Below are 27,946 nucleotides of genomic sequence, written 5' to 3'. Positions count from 1 at the left end.
TGTAAACCATTGAATTAATGTTCTTATTAATATGAAAACGAGTTGATGAACTTTTGTATAATATTATATAGAGATAATTTAGCATCTAATCCTTCTAAGTGTTGCAAGACTTTCTGTGACTGATAATTGTAATGATCTTCATCAGCAAAAAACAAGACTAACAGTTACTAATGTGCAAGTCCATATGTCCTGTTGTGCTTACCATTTACAAAGACTGCAAATCGTTGGAAGTCCAGGTACCTCTCACCTCCAACTGGGTTCCACCCAATGTCAGGATAACCTTTACTTAAAAGCATGGGACAACTCTGCAGACCACAACCAGCTAAGTAGGACACAACCTGTTAAGGAAAGATTATGAAATCATCATCATTCATTAATGTATAAACATAGTACATATTTTCACCAGTTGACATGTTTCATGATTCATGAAACTTACCTTCTCTAGGTCTTGTTCTTGTAGTGCTAAAGCTAATTCATTGTTATCAATCACTGAAGCGGCTGCCACATCTAGTGGTGTTGAGCCTCTCATACCTAAAAAAAACATATAAACACTTGTATAATGCCAAGACTATAACATGTAAATCTTGTAGATACTGGAGGATCACTGCAAGTGGCTTACCCAGTCCGATCCCACTGTTCTGTAGTAAATAGCTTAGATGCTCAAACATGGCTCTTTGGTTCTGACGACTGATTCTACAGAAATAGCACAGGAATCTGCAGCAGTTGGTAACCATTTTGGGGAAGCGGATCTCCTAAAAAAACAAAGGGTGAAAAAACTCCATTTTCATGACATTTTCATGACATAAACATATCAAAGGGAATCATTTTTATCAAAGTGCTTTTACTTCGAACAAGGCAGCCATTATTGGCATTCTAACTATTTCAGGGCACCAGGAGATTAAAGGAGAAGGAGAAGGGACGCTGCACCCGGGTCCCATGCCGGATCATTACGTACTGCAGATCAAATTTTGGAAGGGGACATTTCTCAGTCAGTCATGCTGGCATTGCTAGTGTTGTCACAGCAGTTTTGAGGGTTGGTAGTTAAAGTTAGCTAGCTACCACATTAGTGCTCTACTTGCAGGCAGTAGTGATGGGCGGATTTATTCGGCAGGCGGGAATTCGCAACGAATTTGCGCTATTCGCCGCCAGCGAATAAATTCGCGAAACGCCCGCGTAAATTCGCCTGAAAAAAAACGGGTGCCTGAATCAAAAATGGCCACCGGCATCAAAAAAACAGGAGCCGGCATCAAAAACGAGATGCCGGCGCCATTTTGTGAATTTTTCGCCATTTCGCGAATTTCGCGCGAAATTCGTGAATTTTCCTGCGAAACGCCGCAAATTCGTCCATCACTAGCAGGCAGCCATGCTGGGACTTGTTAGACTACTGTAGGAGTAAAATGTATGAGCAGAGCCATGCTTTGTGTAGGCCCTGAAGGAGAGAATGTTCTAAGCAAAAATAATTCTCTCTCATTGCTTATAAGAAGTTCACAGCCATCATCATAATTTTCTCCTTTAATCCATATTCGGCATACAGTCCCACTCTGATGATTAAAGTGCTTTTCTTACAGAGTGAAATAATCTCTTTGTGTGAAGTATTGACTATAGCGAAGGGAGCCTATACCTTATATTATAATCTGCACAATTTAATTGGAGTCTATATTAGACCTTTTCTACAGAGGCAGGAGAACCAGTAAAGCACTTTCTCCAGTAAATTGAATCATTATGAAATGCAAATTATACTCTCTTTTTTGTAGAATAACCTTTGCAGGGTCCATACTAGGCCACAGAACAAACTGCCCCAGCCCAAAAAAGTGTGTTAATTATTTTAAACAGAATTGTGTATATGTGTGTGCCGATAAGCACAATGCCTGGATCATTAGTATAATCTTTTAACTAATATCTGAGCATTTTACCTTAGAATCTCCTCCACCCAGCACATTCACCATGACCTCCATAACCGTCTCGTGCATGCCCAGAGCTCGCATAAGGTTTGGATGCTGGTAAAATACTTTATTATTCATTATGTTTCTGAAATATAGGAATGAATAAACTATTTCAGGATGATTATAGCCTTGGCAAAAGAATGTTAAAAACCAAAGGAAGAAAGACAGCCTAAAGGTGAAGTTTTCAAAACATCCCAAATATCAGGTACAAAAAGATTTTTTTTTAAAAGGATAGAAATATATAACAAATTCATGACGAAAACAAATAGAAACAGAAAAAGGGAAAACGAAAGGAAAATGTGGTGAAAGAAAACAGAGAGGTCAGAAAAAAAATAAAAATCAAATACAGGTATGGGACCTGTTATCCTGAATGCTCGGGACCTGGGGGTTTCCGGATAATGGATCTTTCCGTAATTTGGGTCTTCATGCCTTAAGTCTACTATAAATTCATTTAAATATTAAATAAACCCAATAGGCTGGCTATGCTTCCAATAAGGATTAATTATATCTTAGTTGGGATCAAGTACAAGCTACGGTTTTATTATTACAGAGAAAAAGGAAATCATTTTTAAAAATTTGGATTATTTGGATAAAATGGAGTCTATGGGGGACAGCCATTCCGTAATTTGGAGCTTTCTGGATATCGGGTTTCCGGATAAGGGATCCTATACCTGTACTGCAAATGAAAGAAAACAAAGCATACCCAATACTCTGAATCATCAGATTCTCTTCTTCAGGTCCCATCTGTACAATTAGCAATGAGCGAATCTGGCCCAGGCTCTCCAGCAAGTTCATAGTGTCCTCCACTGACACTGCATTTATAGTGTAAGCCTTGGGTAAGGCCCTGATAAGCTCTCCTAGCCCATCATACTGACGATGCAACAGACTGAACATAACTCGAACCAGCTCAGGGCTTTGGATAAAAGACTCTTGGGCCCAGTGAACCATGGTGTGGGAGATGAGTTCTTGCAGTGTGCCTGGTTGAAATTACAAAGGTTACAAAGCTCAAGCAGCGAATGTCAGTTTAATTAAGCAATGCTATCACTGTGCTACAAATAATAGTGGTAATATGAAGAGAATACATACAAACCAAGTTTGACACTCACACATACATACATACATACATACAGTACACACAAACCAAGTTTGACAGCCAGTAATTGAAACAGTATTCAAACAATAAACTTCAATATATAAAAAGTAAAACTCTTAATAAAATGCAGAATTCAGACCACCAAGTCTCGCTAATTGCATTACAAAAACTAGCATGATGAAAAAACCCTAATGCTTTAATTCTGTAGCACCCCTTTGATCCAATAGCTTGCCACATACTGGGTTTAGGCTCTTCTTTCTCCTCTGGTTCTGGTTCTGGTTCTGGCTCTTCCTTCTTTCGAAGATTTTTCAGTTTCTCCATAAGATTAAGTAAGCGATTATGTAGACTAGTGTCTTCGTGTTCCTCCTCCTCTTCACCCTCCATCTGGACTCCTGCACGAGGAATAGTATTAAAAGGTTTTCTATGAGTTGTAGAATTCTTTATATGGTTTTACATGGTTCATTTAAAAACTTGAACCGAGTACTAGAAAGAATTGAATATCTATTATACTAAGCTCAGCACCCATACATAACTAATTCAATATTTTGGTACAGCTCATGTGCTTCTAATCCCTGACCCTTCATTTACAAAGTAATTATTTCATCAAGGAGTCTGCTGAGATGTATTGCCTGGGGAATTGAAGGGCATAGAAAGAGAAGTTGCAACAGTACCCTTCAAGCAAGTAAAAAGAAACGGGGGAGAAAAAACATTACAATTCATGTAATTAAAGTCTGCTCTGAATATAAAGGCACCAGTTGATCAATTGCTTTAAACTACTTAACCTGGAATGAACAATGTATTATTATAATTAGGCATGCACCGGATCCACTATTTTGGATTCGGCCGAACCCCTGAATCCTTCGTGAAAGATTCAGGCGAATACCGAACCGAATCCGACCCCTAATTTGCATATGCAAATTAGGGGTGGGAAGGGGAAAACATTTTTTACTTCCTTGTTTTCTGACAAAAAGTCACGTGATTTCCCTCCCCACCCCAGATTCGGTTCGGCCGGCAGAAGGATTCGGCCGAATCCGAATCCTGCTGAAAAAGGCCGAATCCCGAACCAAATCCTGGATTCGGTGCATCCCTAATTATAATGCATTACTTCTATTAAAGTTAACATTGACAAGTTCTTAATGCCATACTACAAGTGTCTTCTATTTAATTCCGACTATTTTCATACAGCTTTCTTCCTGTATTATAAAGCCTCATTATGTGCAGCTACAAAGGACATGCCGAAGGGGACGATGCTGATTTCCGCACAAAGTCCAAGGTGTTGTGTGGTAGGCACAATACAGCCCTGTACTGAACACTGGCCATAGGGCAGGGGGTGGTACAGGGCCCTGCTATTTCCACTTGCACTCCATTACTTGTTTCATTTTGGAACTCAAACACCTGCCTCTATGTTTCAGTCAATTTTTTTGACTCAGCTCTGTGCTTCGCTAAGTAAATTAGGCTTTTTTGAACTGTTCCTAGTTTGCTTCTTACCACAGTGAGCCAGCAGGTCTGTGTGAAACTCTGTTAACTCATCCTGAATATCTTCTGGAATCGGACATTCATCCTCAGAAAGATTTCTGAAGTTCAGCAACATGTTTATCTGGAAAAAACAATTCGGCTGTCAGTATTAAAGTGAAAGAAGCAAGATAAGAATACTTGCTTTTGAGAAGAAAAATGAATGCTGAATAATCATATAACGTTGATGGTGAAGATAATTGTTATACTATATCAGCGTATGGAAAGATGGGAGGCAGTAGAATATCAAGAATAAGTATAGAGTAGAGTGAAGGAGGAAACCACTTCACTTCCAGTGTAAAGAGGGTAAAAACAAAAAGTTATTATCAGTATTTGAGAAAATAAAGGTTACTCTGTGGTGTAAAGAGAAGGAAGAACAGTAATCTCCCGTCAAGTCGATATAAGTATATGCAAAAGAATAGTGTCAGAAAGAGCTGCTAATATTATTTGTGTGCAAAAAGAGTAGTGTTTTTATGAATCGAAAAACATTTTCTGCTTCATTCTGAAATAAGTTATGACCTGCTCCTGAGGAGGAGAACGAAATTCGCGAGTACGACGAGCAGTTTCAGCTGCAGACATAGTAAAGGCTTGCATCAACTCCTTGTAACGCAGTCGCTGATTGGTCTGCAGACTATCCATGTGGCGTTCTGAGAATGCAATGATGGCTTCAACACGGTGCTGCAGTTCCCGGTCACAGAAATATTGAAGTAGATTGCACATCTAATGGAGAAAAGGTTGGAATTCTAACATTAGAGACAAAAGTTCAAATATGATGCATTCCTAGAAGATAAGAGTATTCCACCATCCCTAGGAAGGAAAATACATCCAATAGTGTGTTAATCCTTAAATTGAACCAACCGCAGGCCTACTGAAAGTTTCCGACGGTACTTCACTATATAAATTCTAATTTCAGGTATTACAACAGAGCGGAGTACCGGCTCAGAAACAGTACAATTTAGACAAGTGCATTAATCAGGATACTGAGTGATTGTGAGTAGAACTTCTGTCTCTAATTTGTGGACAAGTGGTTTCATAAATTGTTGGTGCTGCTCTAGCTCTGTTTAATTGGACTAATCTATTGGAGTTCTAACATTGTTTCAGGTTAAATGATTATTAAAGTTGGTCATGAAAAATCCAACACATTCCATTTTTTATTATCCTTACCCAATCTGTCAACTTACCTGCAACTTTACAGATTCAGGCAATTTCATTTGCAGCAAACCTTCTTCCAAACCTTCTTCTGCTTCTTTAGTTTCCTCCTCCCCAGCTTCCACTGCTTTTCCTTCATCTTCTTGATCCTTGTCCTGTTCTTCTGTCTCTTCCCCTGTTTCCTGCTCATCTTCACCTTTCTCTACATCTTCCTCCTCAGCTTCTTCCTTCTCTTCCTCCCCCTCCCCTGCTTGCTCTTGTTCTGCTTCTTCTTCTTCCTCTGTGAAAACATTGGGCTCTATCATCTTCAATATATGCCGAACATCATCGTCTTCAAAAACTCCCATAATCAGAAGTGTCGAGATGAGCTTGAGTACTGGTACAAACTGAAATTCCACACTTCCTCCTACAGGATCCCTAGTGTGTTGTCCGCCATCTAATACAGCTTCCGTCAACATGTTGATAGCCTTGATCTTTAAGATATCCAGTGGGATGAAGGGGCTAAGCTGGTAGAGGTCTGTTCTGGTACTGACAAAGCAAGTATGGGAGAAATGAAGTTCAGGCTTCAAACAGGTGCTCATCCCTACACCGGGTAGCCCATACTTCTTGTTATCTTTTGGAAATAGTGTAATACTTTTTGTCTCTTCTGTCATTGGCACAATAAACTCGTTGTTCATAGTGAGACGAGCTCTCTTTTCAGATTCCAAGTGCATACTAATCAGTAAGTCATAGTAGCCGCTGCGGAGAAGTCCTGAGAGGTGGTTGCTTTCAATGGTATACAGTAACTGGGATTCATCCACATGGCTGCACAGAGCATGAGCAACTCGATTGTTTCCCAGAGCACAGACTGAACAGTACAGCTTGAGAGTATGGTAATGGAACTTCAGCATGTCCAGACGTTCTGATAACTCAAGGATATCTATACATCTGTAATGAAAACAACGCCAATAAGTAATGTAATGATCTTTTACTTTTTTATTTCTGAAATGAAAATTGTAAATTGTTAAAGGGATTCTGTCATGATTTTTATGGTTAAGTTTTTATTCCTAAATGACACTGTAAATAATTTACTCTACAATATAAAATTTCATTCTTGAACCAGCGAGTGCATTTTTTTAGTTGCAATATTGGTGTGTAGGCGCCATCTCTGCTCATTTTGCCTGGTCATTTCCTTTCAGAAAGAGCCAGGATGGAACTGAACTGAGGTGAAGGACCACGTGTAGGGCCAGGCTCGCTGCTTTATTATGTTCTTTGTCATTTGTACATTGTTATAGAAAGTCGTGCTAATTTTGCCAATATCTCACCTATTCTCTTCTGGGATATGAAGAGCCATCATCATTAAATTCTCCGAGCACTCTACCATCCACCCTTGTCTCTCATTAATTCTTTCTGACTCCACATTTAAGAAGTCATTGGGCATTCTACTCCACACTACAGGGGTGAGCATCTGAACTTCCAGTCGAGGTGGGCACTGGGGGACAGGATTCTTGTTCTCACTACGGAACATGGCTGCAGATATGGGCATGATGTTCTGTGGACAACAATGAAATGGAAAAGCAAGTTAAATTAAGGAGATGTAAGAGTAAAAAAGAGTGTATTATGCCTAAATGTCATGAAGTAATTTTGTGCATGCACAGCTACATGATAAGATATTACTGCAATACTTGATTGGTATTCCTGCACATTTTTCTTACCTTTAATTTTCCTAGTTCAAACTGGAACATATTTTGACTTTGTGGTGAGGCAAAAACAGCTGGGAACAACTTTGTGTTGGGTTCCACCTAGAGAACAATATTAACATAAGATCAGACACAAATAGTTAGTACTAGGCACATTAATCAGTATTACAAAAATGAGGTCCTAAAGCTAAACATTTAAGATAAATGGAACGCTACATACCTGGAAGAATGTATTAACCTCTTTTCCATTGGCAGTAAAGGTCATAAGACCAGTTGCTAAGTCAATCAGGCAGCCAATCACAAGGTCCTCTTTTCTGACACGTGCCTGCTGGGTATTGTTGCCAAATTCCCCACCCCATACCATGTAACAGTTACTTCTCTTAATGCTGTAAAATAAAGAACAGTGGTTTGTTTCATCTGTCATTCAAAGCCTTTGGCATGCAATCTGATGGATATAATAAATATCATTTATTAATGCTTTTTCTTACAGTACCACTTGTTATTTCATCATTGTTCATGGTTCTATTTCTGTTTTCAATTTTTATTCTTCCAGCTCTTATTTTCTACATCACCAGATGAATTTTACTTCCACCTAGTTTACACATCACAGGATTATCTTTCCTTATCAATATACTTTCTTTTCACAGAAACCTCCTTTATGATTGCGAATTATCCTCTTCCTTAACTCTCCTTTACAGTCTTCATCTTCTTTTTTCGTTTTCCTCCTTATTAATTTTTAAATTATTTTGTCCTTTTCTCTTTCAGCTCCACCTTTGCACTCACCTGTTAAATATATTTCCTTTATCGTCTCCCATGGTGATGGTGGCAACACGGACTTTGTTCAGATCAAAATTCATATCATAAAGGTGGTAGTCGGGTGTTACCCACCCAATCCAAACACCAGTGGGCTCCTGTCCAGCAAATATCCTTACTGAATAATAATACTGATGGAGAAGAAGAAAAAATAAATTTTAAACAATCTACCTGTCCAGCTACTTGCACAATATTTATACCTGGTATCCTTAACCATGGTTATTTAATGAATGTTAAATTCTTATAATATTGTTAAAATGTTACTTTCTCACTGAGTGAGAGGCAGGGTATTCTATACAGTTTTACAGTTATTTCATGAAGTTGGATTTTCTTATATGCATTACGAGTTTATGAAACTGGGAGAATTAGGCACAAGCATAAGAGGCAGAAGCTATATTTGTGTATATTATTGTCATTGCATCTTAAAGCGGGGCTTAGCTTGGAATCTCCTGGGAAGTTTCTAGAGAGGGATAGCCTTTGGCTCTGGAATCTATTTAAGGAGGTTAGGAGAAAGGAAGGAAGTCTTTGTCTTGACACCATTAAGGCTGGACAATCTGTGGGCACTTAGGGCTGCGATAAAGTTAAACATGCTGATACACTGCAAAGAGTACACTCTACAGTAAAAACCTGTAACTTTATTCTGAGCTGGTGTTCACCTAAACCAGGGCTAGGCAACCCGCGGCTCTCGAGCCTAATGTGGCTCTAAATCCTGCTTTCTGCGGCTCGGTCAGCTTGTCTATACACGGCTTCTTTAGTGTGCGACCGCGGTAAGCTGGTGGGAGGGCTGTATAGACGTCCCAGGAGTTACAGGCAAGACCGAGCCGCAGCAAGATGATACATCATCGTCCTTACCACGGTCACACACTCAAGACAAGAGAGAAGCCTCCAGAGTCCAGCTGCAGCAGGTGCGAAGGCTATAGACGTGGATGTGACGCATATTTTAATGACGTCTATAGCCCTCGCCTTTAAACAGATGAGAACGCTAGCATTTAATAGGGCTATTAAGTGTTTACTAAGAAGAAATCCGCTATCCGGCGCTGATCCAAATATCATGCAGAATCGCTTATGAAAAATGTGGCTTTAATCAAACACACAGTGCGAGATACATAGCAGTGGGTATGTGCAGAAACTAACGCGTTTTGTGCCCGTGTGGCACTTCCTCAGAGCTTTTTCATAAGCGATTCTGCATGATATTTGGATCAGCGCTGGATAGCGGGTTTCTTCTTAGTACAGGTATACCGGACGGAAGTGGCCGGGTCCCGCGAGAGCAGCGATCCACATGGGGAGACCGCATGACAGTTGGTGAGCTCCGCTAAACTCATACATCCCGAATATTTGTTCTATTAAGTGTTTAATTCATTTCAAAGTAGGCCTACACATACACACTGCACTTCTGTTTGTTGTATTCTGTTGCAACAGTTAAAACTAAAAAAAGTTTAAAACTTTTAAAAGTTTATAAGCTGTGTTATGTTTTCCAGCTCCAGACTATTTTTCTTCAGTGGAAGAGGGGGCAAAATGGCTCTTTTGATAGTAAAGGTTGCTGACCCCTGACCTAAAACATCCATTTCTGGCACCTTTATTTGCTCCATTTAATATTTATCTATAACAGCTGATCATTTATATTTTGTCTCATTAGCCCTCATACCGTGGTTGTATTCATAATAATGTCAGGATCATCTCGGTCATCTGGCACTACGTCCTTCATAAGACGAGGCATGGTTGGGACCACTGGTGGAGGAGAGATAAAGGCTGGTTTCCTAGCTTTAAAAAGGAACCTAAGACACAATGAAAGATAAGAGAATAGTGAACATTACGTTGTCATTCAAATATATTGCATGAAACAGGTGATGTTTTGGCTTTCACTCTTTGACTCACCCTCTCTTTGGTTTGACCTTTTCTGATGCTGTGTCTTTTTCATTCTCTGGCTTTATCTGTTCTTTGGGTGCCTCTTTTGTAGCCTCCTTTTCATTAGTAGCCTCTGCCTCTTTACGACTTACCGCCTTCTTTAACATTTCAAACTCTGAATCCATGTCCACTTCTTGGACCTCATCTTCAGGTATGGTGAAGGTCCTTGTGAGAGGCGTTGCACCGGGTGTGCACTTAAAGGTCTCATGAAATTCAACGGGCAGACTAAGCCTGAAAAACTGCATGTCATTGTTGCTGTTTTGAGATCCAAATGTCTTGTGTGTTACTTTGAGACATGGAGGGTTGTCCACTGTTCCATCAATTCTTGCAACCTAAAGATATTTCCAAATATTGGAAAAACAGTACAATAAGATCACATTACCAAGTAGAATATATATTGTTCGTGATTAAATGCAATATTTTAAATTATCGCTCTATAAAATTGCTTAAGTTCCTCGAGATCCTGCTGGCTCACTCATCTCTTTACCTCAATGTGTGCATGGTCAGTGGGAGCATTCACAAACTGGGGAAGGCTTTTGCTAAACCAGGTAGTTATATCCCTCTTCATGTTGATGGCAAATGGTTCAAATCCCTCCTGTAAGCCACAGATAGTAAAATATCGAAGGCTGCTGACATCTTGACCAAGGTTCAGCCGACCCACTTGTGACATCCCAAGACTGCAAACTGGAATAAATCCTGTAAAAATAAAAAGGAAATTGTGACCAATCACACAATAAAACACAGTAACAAAGATGCTAAATTGCATGTGATTTCACTAGATAAAAGGGAGACGCTATGATTTATGCAGTGCCCGTTAACAAAAGATTTTTGGCTGCTTATCCTTATCATATGTTACATATGACAATGTTATCTGCCACTGGGATATTTGGCTCATTTATTATTCTTATTGTTTTCTTAGAACATCTCTGTTACAACAGAGGAAAATGACTGCTGGTACAGGGAAATACCCACAACATAAATGTAACAACAATTCTGCACTGAAGTTACTACTGACCCTCCACTACTACTTTCTATTTTCTTGCTTTTGTTTTTTTTCTCAGAGTGTCTTATGTCTAGAGCTGTTCTGTTGTCTTAAAATAAGTAATTTAAATCTCATTAAAAACTGGAGTTTTTGAGGGGGTTGTCCCTCTTACTTTACAGGTAGAGGTAAGAAAGAGTTAAACCGAGGGAGCCATGGAACATAGAGCCGTTACATACAGTACCAGCTGACATGGTTCACGGGTGGTCGAACTGTGGCTCAGGAGCCCTTATGAATATGAAGCCTGTCCTTCCAACTGAAAAGTCATATAATAACATCAGAAATATAGTAGGTGATACATGCAAGGCACTTGGTTGTGTTTAAGAAAACATCTGTATAACATACTGCCTGAAGTTTAAGCTGTTTGTAAAGTAGTCTGCCAGTCCAAAGACAGAGCAAATAAATGACACAGACAAAGTCACAAATGGAATAAAGCATACAATTAGGGTTGCCACCCGGCCGGTATTTTACCGGCCTAGCCGGTAAAACAGGTATTGAGGCCGGTGCCGGTATTAAGATAATACCGGCAATTACATGGCCGGTAATTTTTTTGCAGAGAGAAAAGCTACTTACTTTTCAGCAGCTTCGCTGCTCCCTCCTCCCAATTCCTCAGCCCGTCTCGTGTGATGATTTCATTGTGTGGGCGGCGTCAGCGTGACTAAAGCTTAGACACGAGTGCAGACTGGAGGGGGAGCCGAGTGTGTTGTGTGTGCGGCTGCTGGCTCATTTGGACTGCTAGGCACAGGTAGTGTGGCTTTGGGCGGGATTGGGGGTGTGGCTTTGGGTGGGATTGGGGGTGGGGCTGTGGGCGTGGCTAAGGCCAGTGGTTTTTTCCAGGAAAGGTGGCAACCCTACATACAATTAGGGGTAGATTTATAAAAATGTGAGATCAAAACTCAGGGTCGGACTGGGAACCCCCCTGCCGTGCCCCCGCGTGTGCGCTTGTGCGTTTGCGGTATGAAGGAGTAGGCAAATCCTGAATCTGGCTGCGGATCTGGGCTGGCAGGGCCCACAAGAGCTGAGGGCCCACCAGGTTTTTTCCCGGTGTCCCGCCAGCCCAGTCCAACCCTGTCAGAGCTCACCACAGAAAAACTCAACCATAAATCTGCTTGTAAAAATCCCATAGGAATGAATAGACAGTGAGTTTTATTGTTGTGAATTCTAAATTCACACTTTGATAAATCTGACCTGTATGGAGTTGTACTTACCATCTCCAATCTCTATGTCTTTGAAGGCCAGTTCAGAACCTGAATCACTTATCAGCATTTCTCCATTCAATGTAAACACAATATTCATCTCCGTAAGGTCAATCATACATCCAACGACATCTCCTGGCAGCCAGTTACGCCCAAAAGGCTCACTGCCAATGTGCCATCTCTGACCCTAAAAGGAAAAAATAACATTTAATACATAGGCTCATATACATGAGAGGTAAACACCTTCACGTTGCATATTAAAATAGTCAGTTTCACAGATACATAAGGATTTGCTGAGATGCAGCTTTTCAGATAATCTAACATGGAGGTTTATATTCTATTAAAGCAAACAGATACATGATCAGGTATCTATTAAAGCAAACAGATACCTGATCATGTTTTCATATGTGATACTGCCTATCAATTTTATTAATATGAGGTCTCTGTTCTTATTAGGATAGTATAGATGTAAATGATAGACACTCACCCTGCAGCCATTAAATACATAAGCAAACTCATCTGCTCCGAGCTCCATGTCTGGACGAACTTCAGGCCGAGCCCATCCTACTCTCATTTCTCCAGTTGTGACTGCTTCAAACTCAAAATACCACTTTCCAGATTTCACTGCATACGACTTTTCTGCCCTGAAGATGCGCATTCTTTTTGCACACGCCTTTATTATGCCCTGGGCAGCTAATAAAGAAACAATTAAAAACATTTTTGGGGTTAGAATTCATAGTTCATCATGTTTGACATATATAAATCAAAACAGGCATGGGAGCAATAATCCAGAATGCTCAAGACCTGGGTGTTCCGGATAAGGGGTCTTTATGTAATTTGGATAAACAGACCTTAAAGGGATACTGTCATGGGAAAACATTTTTTTTCAAAATGAATCAGTTAATAGTGCTACTCCAGCAGAATTCTGCACTGAAATCCATTTCTCAAAAGAGCAAACAGATTTTTTTATATTCAATTTTGAAATCTGACATGGGGCTAGACATTTTGTCAATTTCCCAGCTGCCCCCAGTCATGTGACTTGTGCTCTGATAAACTTCAGTCACTCTTTACTGCTGTACTGCAAGTTGGAGTGATATCACCCCCCTCCCTTTCCCCCCAGCAGCCAAACAACAGAACAATGGGAAGGTAACCAGATAGCAGCTCCCTAACACAAGATAACAGCTGCCTGGTAGATCTAAGAACAACACTCAATAGTAAAAACCCATGTCCCACTGAGACTCCTTCAGTTACATTGAGAAGGAAAAACAGTAACCTGCCAGAAAGCATTTCTCTCCTAAAGTGCAGGCACAAGTCACATGACCAGGGACAGCTGGGAAATTGACAAAATGTCTAGCCCCATGTCAGATTTCAAAATTGAATATAAAAAAATCTGTTTGCTCTTTTGATAAATGGATTTCAGTGCAGAATTCTGCTGGAGTAGCACTATTTTCCAATGACAGGATCCCTTTAAGTCAGCTAAAAATCACTTAAATGTTAAATAAACCCAATAGGATTGCTTTGCCATCAATATGGATTCATGTAGCTTAATTAGGATCAGGTACAAGATACAGAGAAAAAGCAAATCGCTTTTAAAAATGTGAATTCTTTGCTTTAAATGGCGTCGATAGGACATGACCATCCTGTAATTCCAAGCTTTCTCGACAATGGGTTTCCAGATAGCAGGTCCATACCAGCTAATGACTACCTTTATCTACAGTGCCTGCATACATTCTACTGAGCCCTCACATTCTAGTTCTAGAAGAAGAAGATTGAAAAAGAAAACTATAGAAACATACTGCTCTCCTGGTCTGGGGGCTCAATATTGTATCCATATCCTATTAGTGTGCGCACAGCCTCACACAAGCTGTCGCGGTTGGTTTTTTTCGTTTTTTCGTCGAGCAGGCTGTATGGTACAAGGCGCGGATTTCTCTTATTCTTGATATCCTGGGAAGAGATGATTGATTAATAAGATATTATTTTTTAACACAAACTTTTTTCTTTTTTTTTGGCTGATTTAGAACAGGGTATTTTTGTATTCAATTGCATAAAACATCCATAGTCATCTATAAATAAAAAATTATAAAATGGCACTCGTCAGTAACACACATACTGGTTATACTCAAACTCGAGCAGTACCTGGATGATGCTATAAGTCCAGCCCTGCAGCACCCTGTCCCGTGCCCATACATTGTGTCCATTTTCAGCAAGTTTTTCTACCAGTGTGTTCTGGGCAGGAGTTAACTTGACATGGGAAAGGTCCAAAGGAGCTGGCTTGTATCCATTGGACATGATGTAGCTAAATGGAGGAAAAAGGAATAGCAGTAATGTGACTGTTGCATTTTCAAAATAAGATGTGACGTCTTTGCCGAGATGTCAGAACTGTATATTTTGAACACAGCATATTCTTCTTCTAAAAGATTACTTACGTTTTGGGAAGTTTGACCTTCTTCAAGTTTTCTTCTGCTTTTTCATCTGCCATACCTACATGGCAACCAAGGGCAAGGAGAGTTCTTGGAATAAAGAGAAGTACATTATCACTTGTTTAGGTTGCATATTTATTGGAATATTACACCTACATTTTTTAACACTGCTACCCACTGACCCACCATGTTGCCAATGGCACATCTCGGTTATGTTTCATTCAGGGAGGGCAAATAGTGTACTGGTGAATATCAAGAAAAACTCAAGACTAAGGGGCAAATTTACTTAAGGTCGAATATCGAGGGTTAATTAACCCTCGATATTCGACTGCCGAATTGAAATCCTTCGAATATCGAAAGTCGAAGGATTTAGCGCTATTTCTAAGATCGAACGATCTAAGGATTTTGATCCACCGACCAAAGGATTTTCCTTCGATCAGAAAATTGTTAGGAAGCCTATGGGGACCTTCCCCATAGGCTAACATTGGCCTCGGTAGGTTTTAGGTGGCGAACTAGAGGGTCGAAGAATTTTTTAAAGAGACAGTACTTCAACTATCGAATGGTCGCTTAGTCAAACGATTTTTAGTTCGAAACGTTCGAATCGAAGTTGAAGGTCAAAGTCAAAGGTCGAAGTAGCCAAAAAAAACATTCAAAGTTTTTTTCCTCTATTCCTTCATTCGAGCTAAGTAAATGGGCCCCTAATGCCCGTTGTAACTTTCCTATGCAGTGTTTTATCATAATGATGCACGTAACAATGAATAAAGGTTATAGTTAAGCTGTTCAGTAGCGATGGGTGAATTTATCCCGTTTCGATTTGCCGAAAAATTTGCAAATTTACCAGGAAATTCGTGAAACGTTGAAATTTTTAAGAAATGCATTGAAGGCAATGGGCGTCAAAATAATTTTGACGTGCATCAATTTCAGCATCTGCGTATATGCACTCCTATTTTGTCCAAATGCATTAAAGTCAATGGGCATCCGGATAATTTTGATGCGTGACAATTTTGATGCGCGTGACTATTCTGATGCACGCCCACATTTTTTTGACGCAGCAGATTGTTCACAGGTGAATTTTCACCGCAGTTTTGCAAAACTTTTTTGCAGACATTCGCCGTGAATCGCCTAGCAAATTTATTCGCCCATGACTACTGTTCAGCAGTAAGTTAATCTGATGAATACAATATCAGGTGATCTCTCAACATAGTGTCTCCATGTGGTAGTTATAATCAGTGAGATAGCGCCAAATCTCAGGCAAGACCAAGTGATTATAATTACTAGCCACAGGCCAGGTGTGCATGAGCAGTGGTGTGAAAAGCAGGCATTTTTTATCCATGTTTGGCTTTTCAACATGCTGAGTATGTGCACCCTGACATTAACGTAGAACAAGATCGAGAAGAAGAAGATGTTTTCCTGGCGCTCCTGCAGTTGTACACTGGACAATACATTTTCAGTTAACAAGAGCACTGTCCCGCTCTATCGAGTAGGGAAATATAATCACTAGGGTTGCCTAACATTTTGGCACCCCCCAAAGATTGTGCCTTTCTCAGAAAAACAAAAAGGTTATACAATACTTTGTACAAGTCAAAGTTTTTTTCCAGCTGGAAATAATATCTTATTTTAAGACTGATATTTTAATGTGACTGTAGGTTTTCTTAATTTACATGTCACATACTGGTGGTAATGGCTTTTTTTTTGAGTAATAGTAATCACCTACAATTAAGCCTATTCATCTTTAAGCCCTTATACATTGCCTTACTTGAGCGTTTCCCCAGACATCAGAAGGTTATAATTTCGCTCAGCCTCTGGAAGGCTGTGGAAATCCAGGAGACATGGGTGCAATCTCTTGTTATCATCCCGGACCTGTAAAATATAGTGCAAGATGGACAGATCACTGCTTTTGAAAGGAAATAGGATAAAGGACCCTTAATAACTTATTTAAAAGTTCACTTCCTGGAGAAGAAGTGGTATTGTTTACTCAACTGAGATTTATTAATTAAAGAAAAATAGTAAAAACCCCTTCTCTCCACCGCTTATCCCCATATTAGTGTTGCTCGCTGATCAACTGCTAGAAAGCAACTATTTTTCCATTCCCAAATTACCATGTACTAATCAATATAGTTCATTACCAATTAGTCAGAACCTTAATAATTACAAAAAGTGCTTGTGCTTAATTAAATGTGAATTTTCTTAAAAGTGCAATGTGCCCATTAATAAATTGAACTTAGTTCAAATTCATCAATGACAACATAATACATTAATTAAATATAGTACATTCAGAATTGACTAAAAAAGCGCTAGTGCTGCTGGTGATTGCAGTCACCAATTTGCCAGTGATTTTGAAAATTATTTATTTATAATTATTTTAAAAAAAATGTTTTTTAAAAAAACGTTTCCATTACCTGCATTTAAGAAATAAAGTAGGAACATGCAAGAAGTATAGAGGTGGAGAAGTCCCAAGAAGCTACTGCCTGTATACTTTCTAGGCCCTGGGACCCCACACGGGGAGAAAGTAGAACACTGGGGACTGTGGTCTCAAAATTACCTTTCTATCTCAAAGAAGAGCTACTTATCCCTAAAAAAAACAAATCACCCAGTGCCATATAGTAAAACGAGGTTTGGAGAGTTAAATGCGGTATAGCAAAAGGCTTGTAGGTTGAGTATCCAACAAACTGTTAAAAATAACAAAATAGGAATCCGTTTTCTAAAGTGCTGAGAGTTTTGCCAACGCGCATTTCGGCTGGGTTTTGTCAAGGCAAAACCCAGGCGAATCCTGCTGAAAAACGCAGAATCCTGGCCGAACTGAATCCTGGATTCGGTGCATCCCTAATAAATTCACAAGACACTAATTCAAAGCGAATTTAGGTGTTTTGCCGCAAGCGAATTAATTCAACGGCAAAAAAATCCGCCAGGTCAAAAAAATTGCACAAAAATTTACGTACTTCAAAATTATTTGGACGGCCATTGACTTTAATGCATTTGGACCAAATAGTCGTGCGTATAAAAATGGTCGCTCACATCAAAATTATTTTGATGCCCATTGACTTGTGTTTCGCAAATTTTTCGCCATTACGCAAATTTCACGGCACAGATTCGCCCATCACTAGTCATTATCCATTCTGGAGAATATTTGTCAAGATTTTTGATGCAGAATTTAAGCTAACAAAATAATTTATAGGTGATCCGCAAGGAGTTTGTAAGTTCCTGAAAAAAATATACAGGTAAGTTAATGGGCAACCAATAACTACCACTGGTCACTAAGGAAGAGATTTGTGTTAATTATGTGTGTTCTGTGTAAAGCAATGCACAACACTTGGGCTAAGTACAAATAAAATAATAATACTTACAGTCCCATAAGTCCATCCCTGTTCTATTCTCGTAAGAGCCCACAGTTCATGGACGTTTTCTGCTAATTTTTCACGAATGCGCTCAAGATGAGGAGGAAGGACAATCTATTGAAGTGAAACAAACTAAACGTTATCACTAACTCTATATAAGGGGAACGTGCACTCTCAACCTTTAACTATATGAATGTAATTATATTTTTAGGTAATAACTGATTCATGTGAATAATTTAAAATCTCTGTAAAGCACCACATTATAAATAGGTATAAAAGCAATAATAATAGGTTGAGACAGCTATTCAGATTATTCAAAACTATTGCCAGTACTTCCTTACAAATTGCCAGTAAATTGGCAGATATGAACATATAGTAGCATGGAATTTAGAGCTATCCAGAATGCTCGGGAAATAGGTTTTCCGGATAACGGGGCTTTCCGTAATTTGGATCTAAATACCTTAAGACTACTAAAAAATCATGTAAACATTAAGGGGGTTATTTATCACGGTCCGAATTTATCTCAGTATTTCTAAGTTAGAAATCAGAGCAACTCCGAATTCCTGAATGGACCTTATTTATGAAGAAAAAAGCCCATAAAAATAGGACTGGGCAAACTTTGGAGCTTTCCCCGAAAACTCTGAATTGTTTGGAGTTTTCCACAAAAACTAAGAGTTTTCAGAGTTTTTTTGCGCAGAAACCCGAAAATCATCGGATATCGGTACAGATAGCGCAGACACTGGGACCTTTCCCATTGACTTATACAGGACCTCGAGAGCTTTTAGATGACAGGGTTTCGGAGTTTTTAGACCATCGGACTTTAATAAATCTCGAAAAATATAGTTTTTTTTTGTTTAGAAAACTACAAATTATTAGCGGTTCGGATAATAAGACCTTGATGAATAACCCCCTAAATGAACCCAATAGGCTGGTTTTGCTTCCAATAAGGATTAATTATATCTTAGTTGGGATCAAGTAAAAAGTACAGAGTAAAAGGAAATCATTTTTAAAAATGTGGATTATTTGATTATAATGGAGTCTATGGGAGACGGCCTTTCCATAATTCGGAACTTTCTGGATAACGGGTTTCTGGATAACTGATCCCATACCAGGTATGGCATACCTGCATTTTGATTCTGAATCACCCTTTACCTGCACAGTGTCCACAGGGTAGGGCACAAAAGAAGTGTGGGAGAGGGACTTGGTGGGTCCCAATAGGTTTCGGATGTTCTCATAGTCATGTTTGTATTCTTTAATGGGTTCAATGCGCATCCTATCCCTGGGCAGCAGAGCTTCGTATGCAGGAGTATAACCAGGAGGAGGCAAAAACTTGAAATCACCATGCCGGCCACCCAAAAGAAATCGAATTCTGCAGACAATGGCATGTTTAGTTGTAAAAGCTATACATATTATAAAAATGGTAACATAGGATACATGAAACACTTTAAATTATGTAATTGCAATTTAAAGCGGTTTTTTTCACCTTTAAATGCACTTTGAGTGTGATGTAGAGAGTGATGTTCCGAGACAATTTAAAATTGATTTTCATTTTTTTGTCTTTTTTTAGTTATTTAGCCTTTTTATTCAGCAGATCTCCAGTTTGCAATTTTAAGCAATCTGGTTACTAGGGTCCAAATGACCCTAGCAACCATGCATTGCTATGAATAAGAGACTGGAATAAGAATAGGAGAGGGTCTGAATAGAAAGATGAGTAATAAAAATTATATCTAGAACAGTTTGTTTGTAGACATATTTGTAGACCATGTGTTTCTTAGATGGGGTCAGTGACCCCCATTTGAAAGCTGGAAAGAGTCAGAAGAAGAAGGCAAATAATTAAAAAACTATTAAAAAAAAAGACCAATTGAAAATGTGCTTAGAATTGGCCACTTGATAACATACTAAAAGTGACTGAAAGGGGTGGTTCACCTTTTAGTTAACTTTTGGTATGTTATAGAATGGACAATTCTAAGAAACTTTTCAGTTGGTCTTCATTATTTATCTTCTATAGTTTTTGAATTATTTGCCTTCTTCTTCTGACTTCTTCTTTCCAGCTTTCAAATGGGGGTCACTGACCCCATCTAAAAAACAAATGCTCTGAAAGGCTACAAATGTATAGGTATTGGTACTTTTTATTACTCATCTTTCTATTCAGTCCCTCTCCTATTCATATTCCAGTCTCTTATTCAAATCAGTGCAATCCTAGCAACCATATTGCTGAAATTGCAAAATCGATCTAACGATTTTTCTTCGATCAGAAATAGCTTAGAAAACTTATGGGGAAGGACTCCATAGGCTAACATTGTAGCTCGGTAGGTTTAAAGTGCCAAAGTATGTAGTCGAAGTTTTTTTTAAAGAGACAGTACTTCGACTATCGAATGGTCGAATAGTCAAACTATTTTTAGTTCGAAACGTTCGAATCGAAGTCGTAGTCGAAGGTCGTAGTAGCCTATTCGATGGTCGAAGTACCCAAAAAAAACTTTTCGAAATTCAAAGTTTTTTATATTCGAATCCTTCACTCGAGCTTAGTAAATGTGCCCCACGATGTCTGGTTATCTTAATAGAGTGAACTCTAATACATCTTCTAGGCAAAAGGAGCCACCCTATAAGATATATTGGATCTAACTGTTAATGAATATCTGACACCCAACTCCTGCATGAAGACAGAATGAGGAGAAACAGATGCTGAGAGAGGGATAGTCAAGATAAACTTGATTATTTCAGAAACGGTACATCATTTTTAATTGATTGTATTTAGAAAGTTTCTTATTTCAGTACGCTGAGGCTTATATAAAATTTTCATTTTCGCGATAGTTCCCCTTTAATATTAAACAGGTAGTCAGAAAATGCAACCAGATGTTTGCATGCTATTGATGATTAAATCTGCAGCAAACTTTGCATCTTGTTTTACATATCTCCCTAAGGGTTTTATCTAAATCTAATTTATCTAGATCCTGTGCCTCTAATATACTGTATATTCAACATTGCTCAAATATGGTAAACTGGTTTTCAGGACTTACTTAATGCCAGCTGAAAAGCTGACCACGGGGAAAAAGAGACCATCCAAATTGAAGTTCTCAAACATTCCTTGCACGGGATGGCCATTTATGCGAAAAGAAATACTGGGTACTGTTAGATCCAGGCAACAACTGACCACATCATCAGCTGCCAGCAAGTGCTGGTTGTGAGATGCCACAGCTCGACAGACTCTACCTATTAAAGGAAAGGAAGTATATAAACATTTTATAGTAGATAGGGATCATTTATGAATACTGGGCAAATCTGCACCTGAGTCTTCAGGCGACCAATCAGTGAAGCACTGTTCTGCCAATTCCAGGTAAAATAATAAAAGCAAATATTTGATTGGTTACCATGGGTAAGTGCACACCATTCTTCTTTATTTTCTAAAGTAGGTGCAGTTTATTCTGTACAAGGTGCTACCTGTGTTTTAAATATATTTTAAGAAAACAAAGTATCTTACCTGACCATAGATGCAGTCCATCAAACCCAAATGAGTACAAGTCATCACCTACTCCATTGGCTCCCCAGCCTTCTCCGGCTCCAGGGTACGGACTATAACCCTCAGTCATTGCCCAGCCAACTCTTAGGTGAGTAGCCTCTGCAGTAACATACTGTTCCACATGGTCCACCACCATCTCATAGTACCACTTTTTATATTGTGTGGACCCTTCACAAGTTCCAAGAAATACATTGGGTCTCATACTGAAATGAAAATTTTGTGAAGCTCTTATGAATATATATTTTGTGTAGAAAGCTTTTATTAGAAGGTTTTGGTCATACAAACCTTGTGACATAGTTCACAAGCCTGGTCTGAAGAAGAAGGTCTCTACGGGGAAGAAGGTTCTCTGTAATTAAGTTCTGATTAGATCTGACAGCAACTCCATTGCACACACAAAGAGAACAGAGAACATCGAGCACCTGAAACAGAAGACAGATTTCTGCTGCCTTTTGTCTGGAAAACAAATATTGAACAGATACAAGAAAGTAGGTTTAATCCTTGTTTTGTACCTTGTGGTTTCGCCCATGTTTATCCAGTAAAGAAATGATCGACTTAATATGATTTTCCTTAATAATGTTCAAAACCTCAGGACTTTCAATTAATACACAATACAGCACCTCCAAAATCCCTAAAGAGAAAACAGAATAAAGCTAGTAAGATCAAAAGGCTCATTGACGACCAACAAACAATGTACACTTTTTGGAAGCAAATTACCATGTTTTTTTCCCCCACAATACAGACATATTTTTCCACCATTCCAATGTAAATGCAGGCACACAGTAAGTTGTGCCCACAGTAACTTGCAAGCAATGCTCCAATACAGATGCTAATTATGTGTAATATGCAGGGTACACTCTTTTCCCTGCATTAGTGTCGAAGTCACTTCCAACGCATGTTGCAAGTCAGTTGCAGCTATTGACTCAACCCACTAAGGGCTCTTACAGACGAGCGTTTTTACCTGCGCTCCCCTGCGTTCCGTTTTTCTGCGTTCAGCCGCAGGGGAGCGCAGGAATAGATGCATTACATTTTTTCCAATGGGGCTGTACTCACACAGGCGCGTGTAGGCGCCGAACGCAGGAAAAATGCAGCATGTTGCGTCTCAACCTGCGTTCGGCGCCTACACACGCCTGTTTGAGTACAGCCCGATTGGAAAAGATGTAATGCGTCTATTCCTGCGCTCCCCTGCGGCTCAACGCAGAAAAACGGAACGCAGGGGAGCGCAGGTAAAAACGCTCGTCTGTAAGAGCCTTAAAGGCACTCTGGAATTCCCAACAGGTCACAGCTTGGTGTTAATGCAAGGGTTCCTTACAACAATGCATTTACCTATTATTAAATAATGATATTAAAAGGGGAACTATCGCGAAAATGCAAATTTAATATAAGTACGAAACATTCTAAATACAATCAATTAGAAATTCTGCATTGTTTCTGAAATAATCAAGTTAATATTCACTATCCCTCTCTCAGCATCTGTTTATCCTCATTTTGTCTTCATGTAGCAGTTGGTGTCAGATAAATGATCCAATATATCTCTTTAGGGGGGCTCCTTTTGCCTAGAAGATGTATTAGAGCTCACTCTATTTATATTCAATTTTGAAATCTGACATGGGGCTTGACATTTTGTCAATTTCCCAGCTGCCCCTGGTCATGTGACTTCAGGAGAGAAATGCTTTCTGGCAGGCTCAACATTTCCTTCTCAATGTAACTGAATGTGTCTCAGTGGGACATGGGTTTTTACTATTGAGTGTTGTTCTTAGATCTACCAGGCAGCTGTTATCTTGTGTTAGGGAGCTGCTATCTGGTTACCTTCCCATTGTTCTTTTGTTTGGCTGCTGGGGGGAAAAGGGAGGGGGTGATATCACTCCGACTTGCAGTACAGCAGTAAAGAGTGATTGAAGTTTATCAGAGCACAAGTCACAGGACTTGGGGCAGTTGGGAAATTGACAATATGTCTAGCCCCATGTCAGATTTCAAAATTGAATATAAAAAAATATGTTTGCTCTTTTGAGAAATGGATTTCAATGCAGAATTCTGCTGGAGCAGCACTATTAACTGATTCATTTTGGAATTTTTTTTTCCCATGACAGTATCCCTTTAAATATTTTGAATGCCAAAAATCTGCATTGTGTGTCAGTGATCCATTAATGTCCACTCAAGTGGATGTCACTAATTAAGTAAATATGGTGTCCTGGTTACAATGCTACTCACCTGAGGAGGCTTCCAGTCTGTCCAGTTTACTGACCACCCAATCAAGGTTACTTGAGAAAAGAGCACAGTTGGAGCGGTTCCCCCTGATAAGTGCAGCTGTGTGAGAATTGTTAGAGTGACAAATCAGTCCTTTAAAATGTAGAATTCTTTCTCATATCAGGCACTTTTTTTTTTACAATTTTTGCATCAATAAAAATGAAATCTTTGATTATTACATCAAGAAAATCATTCCACATACAGAGACTTCCCTATAGCTAAGTATTAAAACCTAACTATTTTCATATAAGGGATGACCCGAATTCACTATTTTGGGTTCGGCTGAACCCCCGAATCCTTCACAAGAGATTCTGAATCCTAATGTGCATATGTAAATTAGGGACAGGAAGGGGAAACATTTTTTACTTCCTTGTTTTGTGACAAAAGAGGTTTCCCTCCCAGCCCATAATTTGCATATGCAAATTAGGATTCAGATTCGGTTCGGCCAGGGAGAAGGGTACTGCCGAATCCAAATCCTGCTGAAAAAGGCCGAATCCTGGATTCGGTTCATCCCTAATCCATATATATCTTTATTAGCAACTGTTGTCAAAAGATGTACATAAAGAAGAGACCACGACCAGAGTTATTTTGACTATGGGAATGACAAAGATGTTGATTTGTCTGCTTCAAGCAACAGGGCACATACCTAGAAGCTCATAGAGCAAGTTGACAATCTCCTTCCAGGACTCTCCAGCCTCCTCTCCAGCAAACTCTGAAAAATGTGCAGCTGTGCTGTAAACATTAAGCCGGTCTACGCAGTCCAAGACCAAAGAAATAATACCCTGGTGATAGAACAAAGGACACTTTTCACACATCAGAGGCAAACAGAGGACCTGAAAATTGATAACAGTGTTTCTAAATGGAGAGCTGCCGCAACCATAAAAAGATGGAAGGCAGTTTGTGACTGTGTAACAGTACAGACAACAGACGTAATAGCTTGTTGAGGATGCAGAAGCATAGCAGGCCTTATGGTGGATCTGAATCGTACATGATCCAAGAGAATGATTGGGAAACAGTTCATCTTTTCAAAGATTTAGTGGAAGACTTCACTGAGGCCCTGTAATAATTGATGATCTCATTGGGGCAGACATGATAAGTATTAAAAAATATATAATATAAAATACGGATGATGGCTTTCCAAAAAGAGTCTTTAAAGATTGAGCTTAGAACTGAATATTGAGGAGATGTATAAAGGAACAGTCAAAAATACAGGCAGTTAAGTACACATACATTTTGATATCTCTAGTTTTCTTAAACTAGAAAACAATGTTTTCTAGAGATGCCAAATAGCCGTACACATTCCCAAAAACATAGAGGGCAAACATAAAACAGAGGTGACAAAAGAAGAAATTTTATAACATCAAACTTTTCCTTCGCTATTTTCAAGTCAAGAAAAGAGTTGCAACATATATCTATTATGTTAGACAAGTGCAAAAAAATGGGTGCAGTTAACCATTCGGTTTTCACCTTAATTGGGTTTTCACCTTAATCTCAGTGTACCCATTGAAAACCAATAGGGATGCACTGAATCCAAGATTCGGTTCGGGATTTGCCCTTTTTCAGCAGGATTCGGATTTGGCTGAATACTCCTGCCAGGCGGAACCAAATCCACATCCTAATTTGCATATGTAAATTAGGGGCGGGAGGGAAACCGCTTAACTTCCAAAACAAGGAAGTAAAAATGTTTTCCCCCTTCCCATCCCTATTTTGCATAAGGATTCACAAAGGATTCAGGGGTTTGGCTGAATCCAAAATAGTGGATTCGGTGCATCCCTAAAAACCAATGCAACATGTTCCCCTAGAAAGTTACGGGACAGTATTTGTGCTGTCATATAGTATATTATGCATAATTGCAAATTATTATGGAACACACAAAAAGTGCACTGGACTTTACATCTGGCCTATGACTGATGTAAAGTGCAAGACTTACTTTCACCTCTGTGCCTTGTTCCTAGTAATTCATTTCCATTAGTAGATGCAACTGCCACATTGGCACTGGGTTAAGTGCAATTGGGGTACAACTGCATGGGTATAAAATATACAGACTTTCACATGTATTTGCATCTAGCAGTTGTGCATTAAACCTATGGTAATTCATATTCTGTCTATCAGCCTCAGTTGGGTCCTAAGTTATGTGAAGAAAAATGTATTTTCTTGTTTTCTACCTGTTGCTTTTTTAAAAACCTCCAGAACCCAGTATTCTAATGACACAAATGTGTGTTCCTAAGGAACTCTGTAATGACTTGGCCAGCAGTTAGAATTCAGTAATTAATTATATTCCCCTTTCCCTTGAATTTAACTGATGAACAACCCCAGGGATGGAAAGGGTGGCAATATACCAGAAATAGTTGAGTGTGTGATTTTTAAATCGGTACTATGAGCTGAAACAAGTTGTAAATTGGCAAATACAATAAGATGTATCAGTCAATAATGGTTCACAGGGCCATCCCTTTAAAAAGTATAAGAATTAACTTTTTTTTTAATGAAAAGAAAATATAAAAAATTAGGTTATTCACAATATCAAATGCAACATTTGAGGAATTGTTTATAATTGCAAAAGAAAGCTACAGGGGAAGGTTGTGGGAAGAAGCACATTGCATAATCTACTACCTCCTCTTGGAAAAGATTCTGACGATTTTTTAAAGACCGAAGCTTGGTCTGTTTTTCCTCATGTTGAAGTTCATCCTCTGGATGCTGAAAGTAGCCAATCAAGTCTTGAAGAGTCAGGATTACCATGTCAATAGGCAATGTGACAGGTTTTGAAGGTTTATTTTTTCCACTGAGACTGTCAAGTCCTCTGCAAATTAGACATCAGTGAATGCGGATCAGCTGTAGGTGGTGTACTAGTTAACACTCTACCAACAATAAGCAAGCTTTTATATTCTATTTATATTGTAGTCAATAACTAACCCTACTTTGCCTCTTCCTTACTTTTTATTCAAATAAATATTGCCGTTTCCTAAAATTAAATCTAATCCTTTAAACTGATTTCTCTTGTACAAATAGAAGTCAAATGCATCTACAATAAGATAAATATTCAACGATGGGTGACAAAGTTAAATTTAATAACTTCTGGTGCATAACAACACGAGAAGAATTAACCAGGTAACTCAGATTACAGACCCCCACGAAGGCCACTCACTTGATAAAAAGGTTGAAAAGACCAGCTGTACTATATATCATTCTTGATGCTTGAGACTCTTCTCTTTGGGAACGTGAGAGGCACAGAGCATCATCCATATGACCTTCCTGGTGCAAAATAGCCTAAGAGAGGTGAGAATGGAAGAGGGTGATACAACCAAATCTGCTTAACGAAAAGTAGTGATGGGCGAATTTGTCCCATTTCGCTTTGCACAAATTTCCTGTTAAATTCGGGAAACTGGCGATAAATTCTGGAAACTTCGATTTTGACGCCATCAAAATGGGTGCCGCATCACCGTTGACACCAGCATTGATTAAAGTCAATGGGTGTCCATTTATTGTCTAAATGGACGTCCAAATTTTTTCAAAACGGGTGAATTTTTGCCAAATTCACAAATTTATTTTGCCAAAATGGGCACATTTGACGCAAATTCGCGCCTGCCAAATAAATTCACCCATCACTATTGAAAGGAAAACTAAACCCTTAAAACGAGTATATGGCTAGAAATGCCATATTTTATATACTGAAACTTATTGAACTGGCCAGAATGTTTAGCATTTCCATAACAGTAATGATCCAGGCCTTCCCACAGGAGTTTTTCATCTTGGATTCCATGTTCAGTGAGCTCTGAGCTGCTGTTGAGAAGCTAAGCTTAGGGACGTCACAAATCATCAAGCAGAGAATGAGGTTTGCCTGTCATATAACCTATTGCTTCAGGGCTGATGCTAATTGTGATGGATTCGGAGCTGCCATGTAGCAATAATCTAAATTATTTACTAATCAGCTTTAAATTTTGAAATGTATAGGATATATATAGTATATTCTGTGTTGGTCCCTAGCTCAGTAAGGACAGCAGCACAGAGCATTTACAGTGAATCAGCAGAAAAGAAGTTGGGAAACTACTGAGAGCATCTTCAAAGACATTAATCTTTACTGATAATGGGTTGTGATTACCTTGG

At 39.1% G+C, this 27,946-nt stretch overlaps 1 protein-coding gene across 4 annotated transcripts in view; it reads right to left on the bottom strand.

Annotated features, from left to right (window-relative positions):
• The window catches only part of LOC108700581 (ryanodine receptor 1), a 142,274-nt gene that overhangs the window by 74,866 nt on the left and 39,462 nt on the right, over nt 1-27,946 (bottom strand). For all 4 annotated transcript variants that reach the window (XM_041575339.1, XM_041575341.1, XM_041575340.1 and 1 more), the window contains exons 12-43: nt 26,988-27,109; nt 26,456-26,642; nt 24,492-24,627; nt 23,810-23,905; nt 22,111-22,229; nt 21,887-22,020; nt 21,563-21,804; nt 21,102-21,294; nt 19,237-19,453; nt 18,094-18,198; nt 16,506-16,609; nt 14,756-14,839; nt 14,466-14,625; nt 14,126-14,273; nt 12,817-13,022; nt 12,342-12,516; nt 10,582-10,790; nt 10,065-10,426; nt 9,835-9,964; nt 8,160-8,320; nt 7,597-7,762; nt 7,392-7,478; nt 7,002-7,228; nt 5,730-6,624; nt 5,068-5,268; nt 4,525-4,633; nt 3,276-3,428; nt 2,647-2,920; nt 1,914-2,028; nt 620-752; nt 437-531; nt 203-338 (exon numbers count right to left, since the gene is read on the bottom strand). In XM_041575339.1, the coding sequence (XP_041431273.1) occupies nt 203-338; nt 437-531; nt 620-752; nt 1,914-2,028; nt 2,647-2,920; nt 3,276-3,428; nt 4,525-4,633; nt 5,068-5,268; nt 5,730-6,624; nt 7,002-7,228; nt 7,392-7,478; nt 7,597-7,762; nt 8,160-8,320; nt 9,835-9,964; nt 10,065-10,426; nt 10,582-10,790; nt 12,342-12,516; nt 12,817-13,022; nt 14,126-14,273; nt 14,466-14,625; nt 14,756-14,839; nt 16,506-16,609; nt 18,094-18,198; nt 19,237-19,453; nt 21,102-21,294; nt 21,563-21,804; nt 21,887-22,020; nt 22,111-22,229; nt 23,810-23,905; nt 24,492-24,627; nt 26,456-26,642; nt 26,988-27,109 (5,881 nt within the window). The remainder of the gene's footprint in view (nt 1-202; nt 339-436; nt 532-619; nt 753-1,913; nt 2,029-2,646; nt 2,921-3,275; nt 3,429-4,524; nt 4,634-5,067; nt 5,269-5,729; nt 6,625-7,001; nt 7,229-7,391; nt 7,479-7,596; nt 7,763-8,159; nt 8,321-9,834; nt 9,965-10,064; nt 10,427-10,581; nt 10,791-12,341; nt 12,517-12,816; nt 13,023-14,125; nt 14,274-14,465; nt 14,626-14,755; nt 14,840-16,505; nt 16,610-18,093; nt 18,199-19,236; nt 19,454-21,101; nt 21,295-21,562; nt 21,805-21,886; nt 22,021-22,110; nt 22,230-23,809; nt 23,906-24,491; nt 24,628-26,455; nt 26,643-26,987; nt 27,110-27,946) is intronic.

This window comes from Xenopus laevis, chromosome 8S (assembly GCF_017654675.1).
Source record: "Xenopus laevis strain J_2021 chromosome 8S, Xenopus_laevis_v10.1, whole genome shotgun sequence".
In the NCBI taxonomy this organism is placed as follows: domain Eukaryota; kingdom Metazoa; phylum Chordata; class Amphibia; order Anura; family Pipidae; genus Xenopus; species Xenopus laevis.
This window is presented reverse-complemented; position numbering and strand designations above follow the sequence as displayed.